The sequence below is a fragment of the Arachis duranensis genome, chromosome 9 (genome assembly GCF_000817695.3).
Source record: "Arachis duranensis cultivar V14167 chromosome 9, aradu.V14167.gnm2.J7QH, whole genome shotgun sequence".
NCBI classification, from domain to species: domain Eukaryota; kingdom Viridiplantae; phylum Streptophyta; class Magnoliopsida; order Fabales; family Fabaceae; genus Arachis; species Arachis duranensis.
This window is the reverse complement of record NC_029780.3, coordinates 100,540,071-100,554,227: the sequence shown is the minus strand read 5'-3', so window position 1 is coordinate 100,554,227 and position 14,157 is coordinate 100,540,071. Positions and strand designations below refer to the sequence as shown.

The window sequence follows — 14,157 nt, the reverse complement described above, 5'->3', positions numbered from 1 at the left end:
CAACCTTGATTAGTAAATTTAGTACGACTAATTTACTACCCGCTTAGTATTGAACCTATGGGGTCACACACTAACGAGTGTTCTAATATTTGCTATAGAATTATTTAATTATTATTTTGATTTAATCAAATAAATAATTATATTAATTCAAAATGGAATATTATTATATTCTTTGCTAGCACCAAGAATATAATAATAATATGATAATTGAGAATATTAAATGAGATTTGAGAATAATTAGTTATTCTATTTCTGAATTTGAATTATAAATTTGGATGAGATCCAAATTAATTATGTTTTAAATTGTTATGATATGATTCATAAAATTTGAATGATTCAGATTTGGTTTAAATTTGAATTGAGAATCAAATTTAAAATCAGTAACAAATCTCATACTATATATATGTATGTCAAGAGTAGAGAAAAACATGAGAAAGACAGAGAGAATAACAAGGGTTGTTATTCCTTTACCTCTATGCACATAAATGTATGTGAGACTAATTCTTAGAGAAGAATTTTATGGTGTGCAAAGAGTTACAAGAGGTTTCTCAATTTAGATCAGATGTCCATTGGTCAAGGAGTTGACAGCAAATGTTGGTCTCGGTATGGATACGCATAGTGCCTTCGTACCATCGAAGGAGAAAAAGATTTTTACTAGCGTACTCAGGTATTTAAATCTGATCTAAAATATATATTGTTTATTGGAATAAAGTTTAAGCACAAAATAGATCTTTAGGATTACTTTCTTTTCTTCCGCTGCGTGTTATGAACACATGGTAATCCTTCAGTAGTATCAGAGCTTTTGCTTTTTTGCGTTTAAATTTTTATTCCTATTTTCTTAAAGTTTATAAATTAATAGAATTAATTCAAATTGTTTTTAAGCATGTGATGTATTTATTTTCATTGAGATGGTTTTCTAATAAATTAATAGTTAATTTATTTTAATTATTTAATTATGATTAAATTATCAATTTTTAATATAAAAGTTATATTTATAATCAAATATTTTGAATGATTTTATTTATTTATTAAATTTTATTGTGATTTTGATCACAATAAAAAGAATAAGATGCAAAATATCTTTTGTTCATTTTTTATATATATATAAGTGTATATATAAAGGTCAAATTTGATTTGATCATTTTTAATGCTAAACGTTAGTACATGAAAAATCAAATTTTGATTTGATTGATGTGTTTTTAACACTATAATTTTAGAAATTAGTTTTTCTAATGTTCTTGATTATAAAGAGTGACCTGACAACCACGAGTTTTATTTTCAAGATAACAATCAGTATATACATGTGATGTATTAGGGATTTAATTTTATATTTTTCCTAGACAACCTGGGAGTATAAAATTTAATCTATGAGTACTGATGAAAAATTCTCTAACAATAGAGATAAATCCAAATCCTAAAAGTTAGGAGATTGTCAAACAAATAAAATTATCTCTTGTTTACAAGGAACGACCTGACAACTAGGAGACTTGTAATCACGGATAGAATTTATTCATGTATATGATGATGCATAAGGAGAATTAATTTTATATTTGAACCTAGATAACCTAGGGGTATAAAATATAATTCAGTTAAATAATTGTCTGACAGATAATTATTTGGGATTATAATTATATGGGATATAATTTAATCATGTTTATTTAGAATAGGTATGAGTAATAACTTGACAACCAAGGTACTCATTCACGATTCTAAATAATTTTGCTAGAAATATAGATTTCATAATTTACTTTCATATTTTAAATATGTGCATCTTTCGTATGGAATACTTGAAAGTAATAAAGTGGCTATACATTGAGAATTGTTCTTATGTATAAAAGGGTTTCATGGACATGATAATCCTATTGAAATAATATTGTCCAATAAAATTGGTGATGGAATAGTCAGTACTTGTGAAGTATCTAAAATATTATTTTACTATAATATAGGTTGTTTTGACAACCAAGAGTTCTAATTTTAAAAGCATATACCCACTATTTATGATTGATCATCTTGAGAAGAGGTATAGTGTCCCAAGTAAGATAGTATGACTATCAAAGATTTTATTTAAACTAGTGGGAGTATTGGGCAATATATTTTGAATTAAACAACTTTAGAAGTTGGAATGCCATTAGCCAAATGGCTTTAGCGAGAATTTTTCTTACAAGAAATTTTAGAGATTTATTTTGTCACAAACAATTTATAATTGACCTTAATATGATTAAGATTTGTGGTCTTTTTGGAAAAGTTCAATATGAGTATTGAGGATGCGTATCAAAATTGCTCTTAAGGGTTGGTTTGACCAACAATAAAGATATTGAATATTTTTATTATAAGAGTTTAAAGTAAAATCTCTAATTATCTATTCTATTGAATAGAGAATGAAATTCTCAATACATAAATACTAGTACTCTATGTACTCCATCATGTTTAAAGAAACATGGAATTTGATTTATTTGAAGATAAGTGTTTGTTAAATATTTGGACTACGTTTTAGAAATGTTGTTAAATTAATAAATTTCTCACTAAATCAAATTTTTTTTACCCATATGAGATATGGAAAAGGCATAAGCTGAAACTCAAGAACATTAGAATTTGGAGATGTCTTATATGTGTTAAGAGATTGCACAACAATAGAATTGATATTAGGTCCAATAAATGAGATTTATTGGTTACCCTAAAGAAATAATGAGATTATTTTTATCACTCTTCTTATGACAAAGTGTCTGTGATAAGAAGTTAAACTCTTTTTTAGAAAAGGGATTCCATCTTAAAGAAAGGGTAGGAGTATAATTACTTTTATTAGAATTATATACCACTCAATAGAGGATATACTTTCTCTTAAAAGTATAAAAGGGTTTGATCGTCAAACTAACTTTTCGAAAAAATAGCCTATTTGTATAATGATACAATTCTATAAAGATAGATCTAATTATTACTTAGATTTTTTTATAATCATGTTCAATAAGGATTGTCCTTAAAATAAAATTATGCACTATTGTAGTGGGAGATTTCATGTTTGGAGAAAACGTGATATTTATTATGCACTAGTTGTATTTTATAAAAGGTCAAGCAAACATGCTCAAGAGCTAAGGTGTTTAAAGTCAAAAGAGTTTTGATAAACACAAATGTGCATTAAAAAAAAATTATACACATGATTGATTGGGTCTAGTGCAAGTGGGAGATTATTGTGATAATAGTATGCCCAAGATCCAATCTATCATGATTGGCTCTCGTGCAAGTGGGAGATTGTTGGGAATAAGTAGTATGACCACAATCTAATCAATCACGTGTCAAATAATTTGTTATCGTTATTATATTAAAATGTTAATATAATAATGTCCTTGATTAAATTTAAAGATTTATCATTGTGATAGTGTTCACAATATTGAGAGATAAATCTTTTATAATTTAATCTAAATTGTTCCTGGTCATAGGATTATTAAAAATGACATTAATAATCCGGAAAGATCAATATATATATGATGGTCTTCATTGGATGAAGATTAATAGATCTCATTTATTAAATTATATATATAGATGGTGCATATAGAGATATGACCATTGAATGTTCATTATAATAATGGTAACAAGTTAGAGTTTGACAATTAAACCATACTCTAAGGGTTAACCAAGAGGTAGAAAGATGGAAGGAATTATACTTTGTTCTTCTGAGGTTCTTAGTAAAAATATATTACTTCATACTATCGGGTCATTGAGGAGTGTTGCTAGACGCCAACCTTGATTAGTAAATTTAGTATGACTAATTTACTACCCGCTTAGTATTAAACCTATGGGGTCACGCACTAACGAGTGTTCTAATATTTGCTATAGAATTATTTAATTATTATTTTGATTTAATCAAATAAATAATTATATTAATTCAAAATGGAATATTATTATATTCTTTGCTAGCACCAAAAATATAATAATAATATGATAATTGAGAATATTAAATGAGATTTGAGAATAATTAGTTATTCTATTTCTGAATTTGAATTATAAATTTGGATGAGATCCAAATTAATTATGTTTTAAATTGTTATGATATGATTCATAAAATTTGAATGACTCAGATTTGGTTTAAATTTGAATTGAGAATCAAATTTAAAATTAGTAATAAATCTCATACTATATATATGTATGTCAAGAGTAGAGAAAAACATGAGAAAGACAGAGAGAATAACAAGGGTTGTTATTCCTTTACCTCTATGCACATAAATGTATGTGAGACTAATTCTTAGAGAAGAATTTTATGGTGTGCAAAGAGTTGCAAGAGGTTTCTCAATTTAGATCAGATGTCCATTGGTCAAGGAGTTGACAGCAAATGTTGGTCTCGGTGTGGATACGCATAGTGCATTCGTACCATCGAAGGAGAAAAAGATTTTTACTAGCGTACTCAGGTATTTAAATCTGATCTAAAATATATATTGTTTATTGGAATAAAGTTTAAGCACAAAATAGATCTTTAGGATTACTTTCTTTTCTTCCGCTGTGTGTTATGAACACATGGTAATCCTTCACAATATACTAAGGATTATAGTTGATAATACACTTTGTTTATGTTTTGAATTATATTGACTTGCTTGTTTATAATAATTTTCTTTTAGTTTTATAATACGATGAATTTGATTATTTTTTGTAATATTATAAATATTCGAAAACAAATTAGATAAAAATTTGTATTAAATTTATATTTATTTTGTATGAAAACAAGTTTATTTTGCAATTGAAAAAATAAAAAAATTCTATTTTAGCTTACTGACGGATTTACAGATGGATTTTCTGTCTGTAATCAGAGTGTGAGATCATTTTCCAAGGTTCAAATTACAGACAGAAAATCTGTCAAAAAATCCGTCTGTAATTTACAGACGAAAAATCTGCCAGAAAATCTGTCGAAAAATCCATCTGTAATTACAGGCAAAAAATCTGTCGAAAAATCCGTCTGTAATTACCGACGGAAAATCCGTCAAAAAGTTCGTCAATTTCAGGAAATGGATGGAGAATTTACAGAGGAAAAATCCGTCAGTAATTGATAAAAATCCGTCGATAATTTTCCGACTAAAAAAAATTCGTCGGTAAATAATTTCCGACAAGACTTTTACAGAGGGACAAAATCCGTCGGTAATTTCGTCGGTAACCAAAAAACTATCTCTAATATAGACCAAATTTGTCTGTAAATCTGTCTGTATTAAGCCATTTTCTAGTTGTGCGCAGTAGCTAATCTGTCACAAATTATATTTTGCATCAGATAAACGATAATTTTTTTTACTATTTTTGCCGTAACTAATTGACCTTCTTCTAGTAGTCATGCTTATTTGTATAAATAGAACATGTTTGCTTGCTTAAATAAATCTTGTTTATTGTACATACAAATTAGTAAATATGCCTCAAATAAAAGAATACAAATAATATGTGTGATTAAATAACAAATATGTTACATAAATATAAATAAATTGAATTGAATATATACAAAGCAAATTTTAAACTTGAGAAAATGAAAAACATAAGAAGAAAAAAAGAAAGCATTATGGAGAACGAAGAAAAAAAAAGAGAATAGAACAAAGAAAGATGAAAAAGGAGAAAAACAAAAACAAAAAGAAAGGAACAAAGAAAAGAATGGAAGAAACATACTTGGCACATGCATGCATAAAACTCTTCAATAAAATATAACAGACTATTATATGAACAAATCTTTTTAATAACTAAGTTAAATAAAATTGGCCCAAAACCATCCCATTAAAACCACTCAGACATACGTATATATTCTACACTTATCCTATTACTTAAAAGAAAAAAAACACATACACACACAAAAAATGGAGAAGACATTAAAAAAAGAGAAAAAAAAAAGATGGATAAATACTTCTTCTTATCTTATTACTGTTACCTAATTGACTGTACATCATTGATATGATAAAATCATAACAGATCTATTAGTACTTAAACAGCTAATTAGATGCCTTCTAAAATCTTTAATATATAGTGGTTCCACTTGCACAAAATGGTTGAAAATTAGATCTAATAAATTTGACAGAAAATACACCATTTCAAGGAATTCACAACAATCTAGCATTGTCTCATCAAACTCTCTCCATTGTCTTATTTATGCCAAAAAAAACGAAAGAAAAAAACTAAGTAATTGAATATAATTTGTTGTGGTTTCGTTGATGCTAAAAATGAGGTACATATAATGTATATGTAACTCTATTAGAAAATTCGTATTTGCTTTCAAAAAACTTTTCTTTGAAAGATTTATATGTTTATTGTAAAAGAAAAAATTCTATGTTTATTGTAAAAGAATTTCTCCTTTTATTTTTTTATGTTGTTGTCGTCTTTTTTTTTTGTTTTTTTCTTTATTCTTATTCTTTTTTCATAAAATTTCTAAAAATACAAAAATAAATAAAAAGTAATAAAGAAAAAAAAAACACAAAAAAGAAGACGACATATTAAAAAAAAGAAAAAAAAAGATATAGTAAAAGGAGAAGAAAAATGGTTAACGATAGTTAATTGGATTTGATTATAAATATTACCAATTATTTTCAAAACTCCATTATTTATATGACTATTTGCAGTGAAAATATTGTATATGCAGAATTTCACGTACGATTACAAGTATAATATTAAGTACTAGTTTACCAAGGAGCATATGATCATGATATTATATAATTTTCAAACAATAATATATTTTATTTCAAATGTTTATTCATCATAGAAAGTGTACATTCAAAAACTATGGAAAACTACCAAATAAAAATTACATCTTTATTTTTGGCAATATGAAGTGCAAAAAAGAAAAACAAAAATCACCAATTAACCCATTTTCATTTGTCAATAAAAAAACTTTCAATGTAGTATGCTATTATGTGTCATGGCTTGTTCTTAACATGCTGAGGGCCAACTTCTGTATGGATCTTTGAGTGTATTGGTATTGCCAGGCCGTGAGAAAATCATCTACATGCATAGTAGATAAATGGAAACCAATTAAATTTACTTGACCCAACTCTCACTCTATGAAACATATTCAAATTATGATTAATTTTATTCTTTTGTCCTTATCAATGAACCCTATTTTTTGTTAATAAGTAGTATTAGGAATATAAATTTTAGCCACATAAATATCATTTTAATTAAAGAACACAGTTTATTATTTCTTTCTTGATTTAGGATCTAGGTCTAAATTTATTCTACAACATTCCACAAACCAAAATCCTATAAGTGAATATTTTTTTTGGTGTGGGATTATTGGGATAATTAAAGAGTCCTATGAGGCCAAAGTTTCAAGTTCAAAGATTAAAAATTTGGTCACAAGATACAAGATTTAAATTAGATATATAACGGGATGTACTGCTTAACTATATGAGTAATTATACCTTATGTGTAATAGATTTTTATTATTAGATTTTTATAGTATTGTCTATATAGTACTATAATAACTTAGCTATGCAATATATATAGTACCTGGTAATCTCCAATTGTTCGTGACTTAAAACCAGCAGCACAATAATCAAAATAGTATTCCCATGTCCTAATAAATTTTTCATCGAATCCAAGAGCCAAAATCTCACTAACAAAACAAAAATGTTTTTTAAATAAATGTTAGTGTAAGAAGTAATAGAAGAAGAAAAAAAATAGAAATAACAAATTCAACAATTAGCTAGTGCATGGTGCAAGTATTAACTTCAATCTAATAAGGTATGTTCCAATAAAATTAATGACGTACCTATGCTTTCTCATGAAGTTCTTCCTCCACCACCTTAATGTTTGATGGTAATGGATTCCAATATTCTCAGCATGTTCCACACTACATTATTTAAGAATTTTCATTTCTTCGTTGAAAAAACAAAATAACGAAAAGATATGCTCTTAGTTATTGGATTCTGTAGTAACGTATAAATTGTACCATAGTCTTGATGCAGTTGCCATGGCTGATGTTACCCTACTTAGGGAAGGTAGGCATCCGCCAGGAAAAATATATTCTTTTATAAACCCGGCACTTCGCCTGTACTCATCGTAAGACTCATCCGGATACGATATGAACTATGTTGTAAGATAACCATCTTCAAAAGTTAGTTAAAATTTAAATACCAAAGTAGCTAGTAGTAAGTATTATGCCATAGAAGCTATTATAATTTAAACATTTCAAAAAAGAAGTTATACCTGGAGAACTAGAAGTCCATCATCTGCTAACACTGATTCACAACAACCGAAAAACTCTTCCATGTATTCGTGACCAACTGCTTCTATCATCCCACTAAAATACCATACTACATGTTATGCAATATGTTGAAAAATATTGCTATTCTATGTAGGTTTGCAAAGTTAAAATACAAATTTACTCACACAGATATAATCCTATCATATTTGAATGTCTTTGGTAGCTCGCGATAGTCACATAATAAAAGTTTGATATGATCCTGAAATCATGAATTCAAAACACTTAGCATGAGTAGTATTCTCACAACGACCTCAATTGTAAAATGAAATAATTAAATATGGGGATTTAATGTCTACCATGAACATGTTCTATTTGGCTTGTATTTTTCACTTTACTATGTTATTTTATATTAAGAAACTGATGAAATCACATTAGCTTTTCATATACCTGAAGTCCAGCATCTCTAACTCTTTTTTCTGCAAGTTTCAGTTGTTCCATAGACAAAGTGATGCCAGTGCATTTGCATCCAGTTTGTTTGACGACTTCAATGACAAAACTTCCCCATCCGCATCCGATATCAAGAACTTCATGCGTGCTGTCTATCCTAGCCTTCAAATATTTCAAGAAAGTTGATATTGTCGGTGCATTTACAATTTACCAACTAAAATACATTGATAAACTAATATTCAAAGGTACTCACTTTTTCAATGAGAATAGACATTTTTCTCATTTGTGCATCTTTCAAATCTTCATCTTCATTCTATATCAGATATTCAAATAGATAAATAAGAGAAAATGTGAACAGGGGATATAACAAAAATTCATGAAACATTTTACAAGAAAGTTGGACTCGAGTATCAAAAATTCGTTGTCTTGCCTTGAACATTGCACATGAATATGTCATTGTTTCATCCAAGAACAGTGCAAACAATTCATTGCTCTTGAAACAAACCAAAGAATAAGTGTAAGAGAATTATGTTTAATATAAAAAAAATAGACAGTTGAGATAAATTATGAAAACAAAATAAAACAAATAAAAGTAAAATACTAAATAATTCTGGTAGCACTTCCTTATCAAGTAATAATTTTAGTTCACATAAAATAACTTCCAAATCTAAAAATGATACATTATGCATGGAACTCTTTTCAATTCTAGTTATAGAAATTTCTTTTATTGTTGCAACTTGTTTAGAATAATCTCAATAAAACTTGTAACTTTAGTAGTTGTTGATCTTATACCAGATCATAGTGTCTAGAGATGTTGCGACGAGCTTGTGTAAGAGAATTTTTCCTAAAGTAATGCTTAAAGAAGAACTTTGCAGATGCTAAACCAGCTGTAAGAAAAATTGGTGTCCACCAACCCCTGAAGACATAAAAAATCAGGAAAGGGTTGAAAAAATACAATTACAATTTCAATACTTCGACACATCATAAGAATCAACTTACCTATTCCTTTTCAATTTTGAGTTTGAAGCATTTGTTGAATCTATACTTGCTTTGATGAAAATCTGTACCAAAAGTTCAAAAACACATGGTAGTAAATACTAAAGTCTAGTACCCGTAGTTATATGTCAATTAGATCCCAATAATAAATATACATACCATAAAAAGATTTAAAAGACCTTTATCTTTATCATCAAGGGAAAAATCTCCATTAATATATGCATCTGCAAGACCTAAATCAGCTTGTGTCATAATCTGAAACACAACAAAAAATATTATTTTAGTTTCATACAAAAAGTAGAAATGAAAATCATTAACTTCACTTCATGCATACAACAAAAGCACATACCTTCCAATAAAATTGGGGACTATGGATTTTCACAACACACTTCAAAGAGTTCTTCATATTGTTTCCTTCAAAGGTATACATTGTTCCTCCATCTTCCAATAAACTGTAAACTCCTCACAGCAAGATATAAAGTGAGTCAAGAACTAAGATACAATCAATGCTAAAATCTTCTAGATAACAAGATTGTTTCAAGAGAATACCATTATTTTAAGAAACTGTTGTTTCAATAATATTATTGTGTATGAATATGATACTTCTAACTTGAAGTGTAAAAGAAGTATATTTATAAATGTCTGCACACTTTGAGAAGTGAACTTACGTTAAACATCCGGTAGTGATATAGGAACTTAGGAATCTCGTCACGAAATGACGTGCTCCGAGTTCCTTCCAAGAAGGTTCCATGTGTTTTGGGTTGGTCCCAAGGGAACAACATCTTCCAAGAATGCCATATGCAGCAACCATACCAGCCTAAAATGTTGCAATTTATATTGGATTTTATTAATGTAAAAAAGAGGCTCGATTGTCTCACCTACGAAAAAGCATTACTTTTCAACAAAAAATATTTGTTTTTTTCTCATTTAAATCAAGTTTCTTTTACTACCTTCAATCCATCTTCATGAAATTCATAACCTGAAAAGCACAAATATTTGCTTAACTCACAGGTGTATCAAAATCTCTCAACATAATAATAGTTGTTTGTGAAAAAGAAAATATAATTAGATATGTCTATGTAATTTCAGCTATCTAAAATTTCACTACAATATTTCTATGTATATGTATTTTTTTATTGTTTAACAATTTAATTAGTGTTCAACTATAAATTAACCAAGTCAAGAAAATACCTTGATAGGCGCTACAAAACCAAATTCTTCTTTTTCCTTGAATACTTTCAAGTTCTTGTGCAGCTTTGAATGCAGCAACTGATGGAACCAGATGTCCAGTTGACCACTTAAATAAGGTATTTTCCGGTGTTTGTTCTGGATTTAGAGTTACAAGAAAGGGTAATTTTGTTTCACCAAAATTCTGCAAATTACAATGTAAGATCAACCAACAAATTTTGTACATATTTCATTTTTGAAGTCTCAACAACTTGCCTTCTAGAAGATTTTACTTATGGATATATACATTATTTGAATTGTTGCTAACCTGAAGAATGTTGAGCCAGTATGTCACACAAATTCTGTTGTTCTTACATCCAAGAAAATTAATTGCACTCCATGCTGCTGGTTTTTGAGGCATTAAATTTTTGTCATGATGAAGAAAAATATCACTGCCAATAGCGATCATAGGATAATTGTGATCATCATCATATCCTCTGATGAATTTGGTTACTTTCAAATGTAACTACTACAAGCTGCATTGTCAAGTTCCATGTGTCGAAGTAGTAAATATCTAGAAATGTTAGGATGAACTCTACCTGTATACGTACTGAAAAGCGCCAAGAATTCTTCGCTCGTCATATGTCGCTTCGTCTCCTAATAATCTCAAAGTGTCAGGTGCATGTGTCGCAATTATGCAGCTTTCATATGTTTCTTCAGAACCATCTTTGCACCGCACAAGACATCCTATAAGAACATTTCTAGGCTTGTTAATTATCAATGTTTTATAGAAGAAAATGTGCATGACTAAAAATCAAAAGTGTAACAAGGGAATGGACAAATCAATCACCTTTTGCTAATGTTGAAACCAATTCCACCTCACAATTAGTTATTACTTGAACACCTCTACTAACAAGTTCTTCTTTGACCTGATCAAAATCTTGATTTATAACTTAAACCAAAAGATATCTGGTATAAATGACGCTAAAAATTGTTACCATAGAGCTTAGCAATATAAATAAATGATAAACTACACCTTCTCAACATAAGCATGTGAGCCTCCTTTGACAGTTAGCCATTGCGATCTTCCAAAGAGCTACAAAGAGAAGGAGAGTGCCAAATGAATCAAGAGGTAGTCTTCTTATTTTATTTGGATATTAAAAGTTAAAATCTGAAATAAAATTTATCTCTTTGCTACCTGAAGATGTTGCAAGTTGCGACAGAAGGAGAGAACCGAGAAAGTAGAAAAGCTCAAAGCTCTTTCAGAAGAGCAGGGCCATATAGAACCACAAATTGGAATCTACATTCATTCATTCATTCCATGTTATATAACTATATAATAATCATACAATAATTGTGACACTAAACAAAGAGATGTTGACAGAAATTAAAACAGTCTAATAAGATGAAAATGAACTAACAAGATAAGCTTTCACAAATAATTCAGAGTAACCCTTTGACTTTATGAATTGCTCCAAGGTCTCATTATGGTCCATATTCAGATTGTTGTCAACCATATCAAGATAGCTGCATTTTTTAATTCAAAAAATCGAAAATCAGAGAACAAATATAATCACTCATGGTATTAAGAAGATGACTAGTACTCTACCCAGGAAATTAGCATTACTTTCCTTAATTATTAGTTCATCGCTACATTAACGAATTGAAAAAACTAACATGCTATCCTTTCGAAATTGTGATGGATGAATTTGTCAATTCTTAAACAATAATGAAATAATGGGCTTTTAAGTTTTAACCATTTATGCAGAGAAATGAATGGATAGTTATTGCAACACATTATTCATGGATACATTAAGCTAATAACTATTAGGCACAGATAAGAACTACTTGCCTTATAACATCATTTTTGAATTTGATAATTTCCCTAATCATTTGCCAGAAGTAAGGGTTGAACACATTCTTTTTTTGTGCAAACAAGCTAGACAAACCATTTCTGCTGCCCCATTCGCAGCCATGGCCACCATCGAGGCTCACAGCGAATGATAGTTCTGATAATTCCATATCAATTCCAAGACTCTCTAAGAATTCAATCATGTCAGGATAAGTTGCCTGTTCAATAACCCATTTTTTGTTCAACAAACATCGAACTTTAGATCTTTTGTTTATAAAAGCTCTTATATTATATCATTAAATCACTTCTAAAAATTTAAATTTAAAAAAATGGTATTATGACCATAATTGAAGTTTCAACTACATATACTACTATTACTTCACAACTTTACGTCATATGAAATATATCTTGTGTGCGTTTACGTTGATAGTGGCAATTCTGGGGAGAAGTCAAAAAGCTTTTATCAAGGATAGACATCTAATGAGTCTACAATACTAAACATGAAAAATTTGTTTGTTTTTCTTTTTTTTATATATATTTTACTTATTTTGTGATTTAGGAGAAAAACTTATGTATGATATATCTAATTCGAAGAATAACGTATCTATAAAATTGGCTAAAAGATAACGGAGTTAAAACATGACTGAAATTCAGATATTCGTTGATTAAGTAGTCCTCTTAATGAAATTTTCAGTTAAATTATGTCTAGACAATAAAATAAAATTTAAGAATTTAGAAATCCCAAAAATGCAATTAACAAATTCAGTCCTCATCATATATAAATATAATAGCTTAAATTTGTAAATAATAATAATAATAATAATAATTAATGATAATAATAACAATGATAATAATAATGAAGATGATGATACTAATAATAATCATAATAATAATAATGATAATGATGATGACGATGACGACAACAATAATAATAATAAGGTTTAATTGCTCTGTTGATTCTTATAATTTTATCAAATTTGTAATTAGGTCTTTATAACTTTTTTTTCTTTTAATCCGGTCTCTACATTATTTAATAATAATAATAATAATAATAATAATAATAATAATAATGGGACAAGACTAATTTGCATAATATGGCAAGACTAAATTGGCGAGACTAAATTGGCAATTTTATCTTGGCGAAGGTAGTGTAGTATACAACAAAATTCCTGTGAGCATTTTTAAGCACCTTGAGACAAAGCAACAAAATGAGAGAATTAAAGTTAAAGGCAATGAATGGATAGTTAACTACAAACCAAGAAACTTTTTAGATGCAGCAACATAAGAAGAATGAAAATTGTATGTGAGAGACTTAGAATTACCGGGTTGAAGAGCATGAAACCAAGGTCCAAATCAATACCATCAACATTCACAGTTTTGGCATGGCCTCCCAAATAATCTTCTTTCTCATAAAGAGTCACATTCACTCCTTCTTTGGCCAGTACATACGCTGAAACCAATCCACTTATTCCACCACCCACCACTGCCACTCTCATCATCTTAATAATACTATATTATTCAACTATTAATATGTAATAAT

General features: G+C 28.4%; 1 protein-coding gene across 4 annotated transcripts; it reads right to left on the bottom strand.

Annotated features, from left to right (window-relative positions):
• Positions 1 to 6,666: 6,666 nt before the first annotated feature.
• On the bottom strand, positions 6,667 to 14,157 carry LOC107466398 (uncharacterized). Of its 4 annotated transcripts, none has more exons than XM_016085374.3 (24): positions 13,940 to 14,157; positions 12,618 to 12,835; positions 12,187 to 12,292; positions 11,964 to 12,065; positions 11,802 to 11,861; positions 11,616 to 11,694; positions 11,365 to 11,512; positions 11,094 to 11,217; positions 10,790 to 10,970; positions 10,549 to 10,577; positions 10,267 to 10,415; positions 9,948 to 10,050; positions 9,758 to 9,853; positions 9,602 to 9,663; positions 9,395 to 9,518; positions 9,033 to 9,095; positions 8,856 to 8,915; positions 8,603 to 8,764; positions 8,341 to 8,414; positions 8,158 to 8,251; positions 7,901 to 8,037; positions 7,721 to 7,801; positions 7,459 to 7,564; positions 6,667 to 6,951 (listed from the first exon to the last, which is right to left on the bottom strand). In XM_016085374.3, exons 1-24 carry the CDS (start codon positions 14,114 to 14,116, stop codon positions 6,880 to 6,882), a joined length of 2,607 nt encoding a protein of 868 aa, XP_015940860.1. In that variant the 5' UTR covers positions 14,117 to 14,157; the 3' UTR covers positions 6,667 to 6,879. The 4 variants fall into 4 exon arrangements, with proteins under 4 accessions (XP_015940860.1, XP_052110406.1, XP_015940861.1 ...); XM_052254446.1 differs by having other exon boundaries at positions 12,618 to 12,804; positions 13,940 to 14,077; XM_016085375.3 differs by lacking the exon at positions 9,033 to 9,095.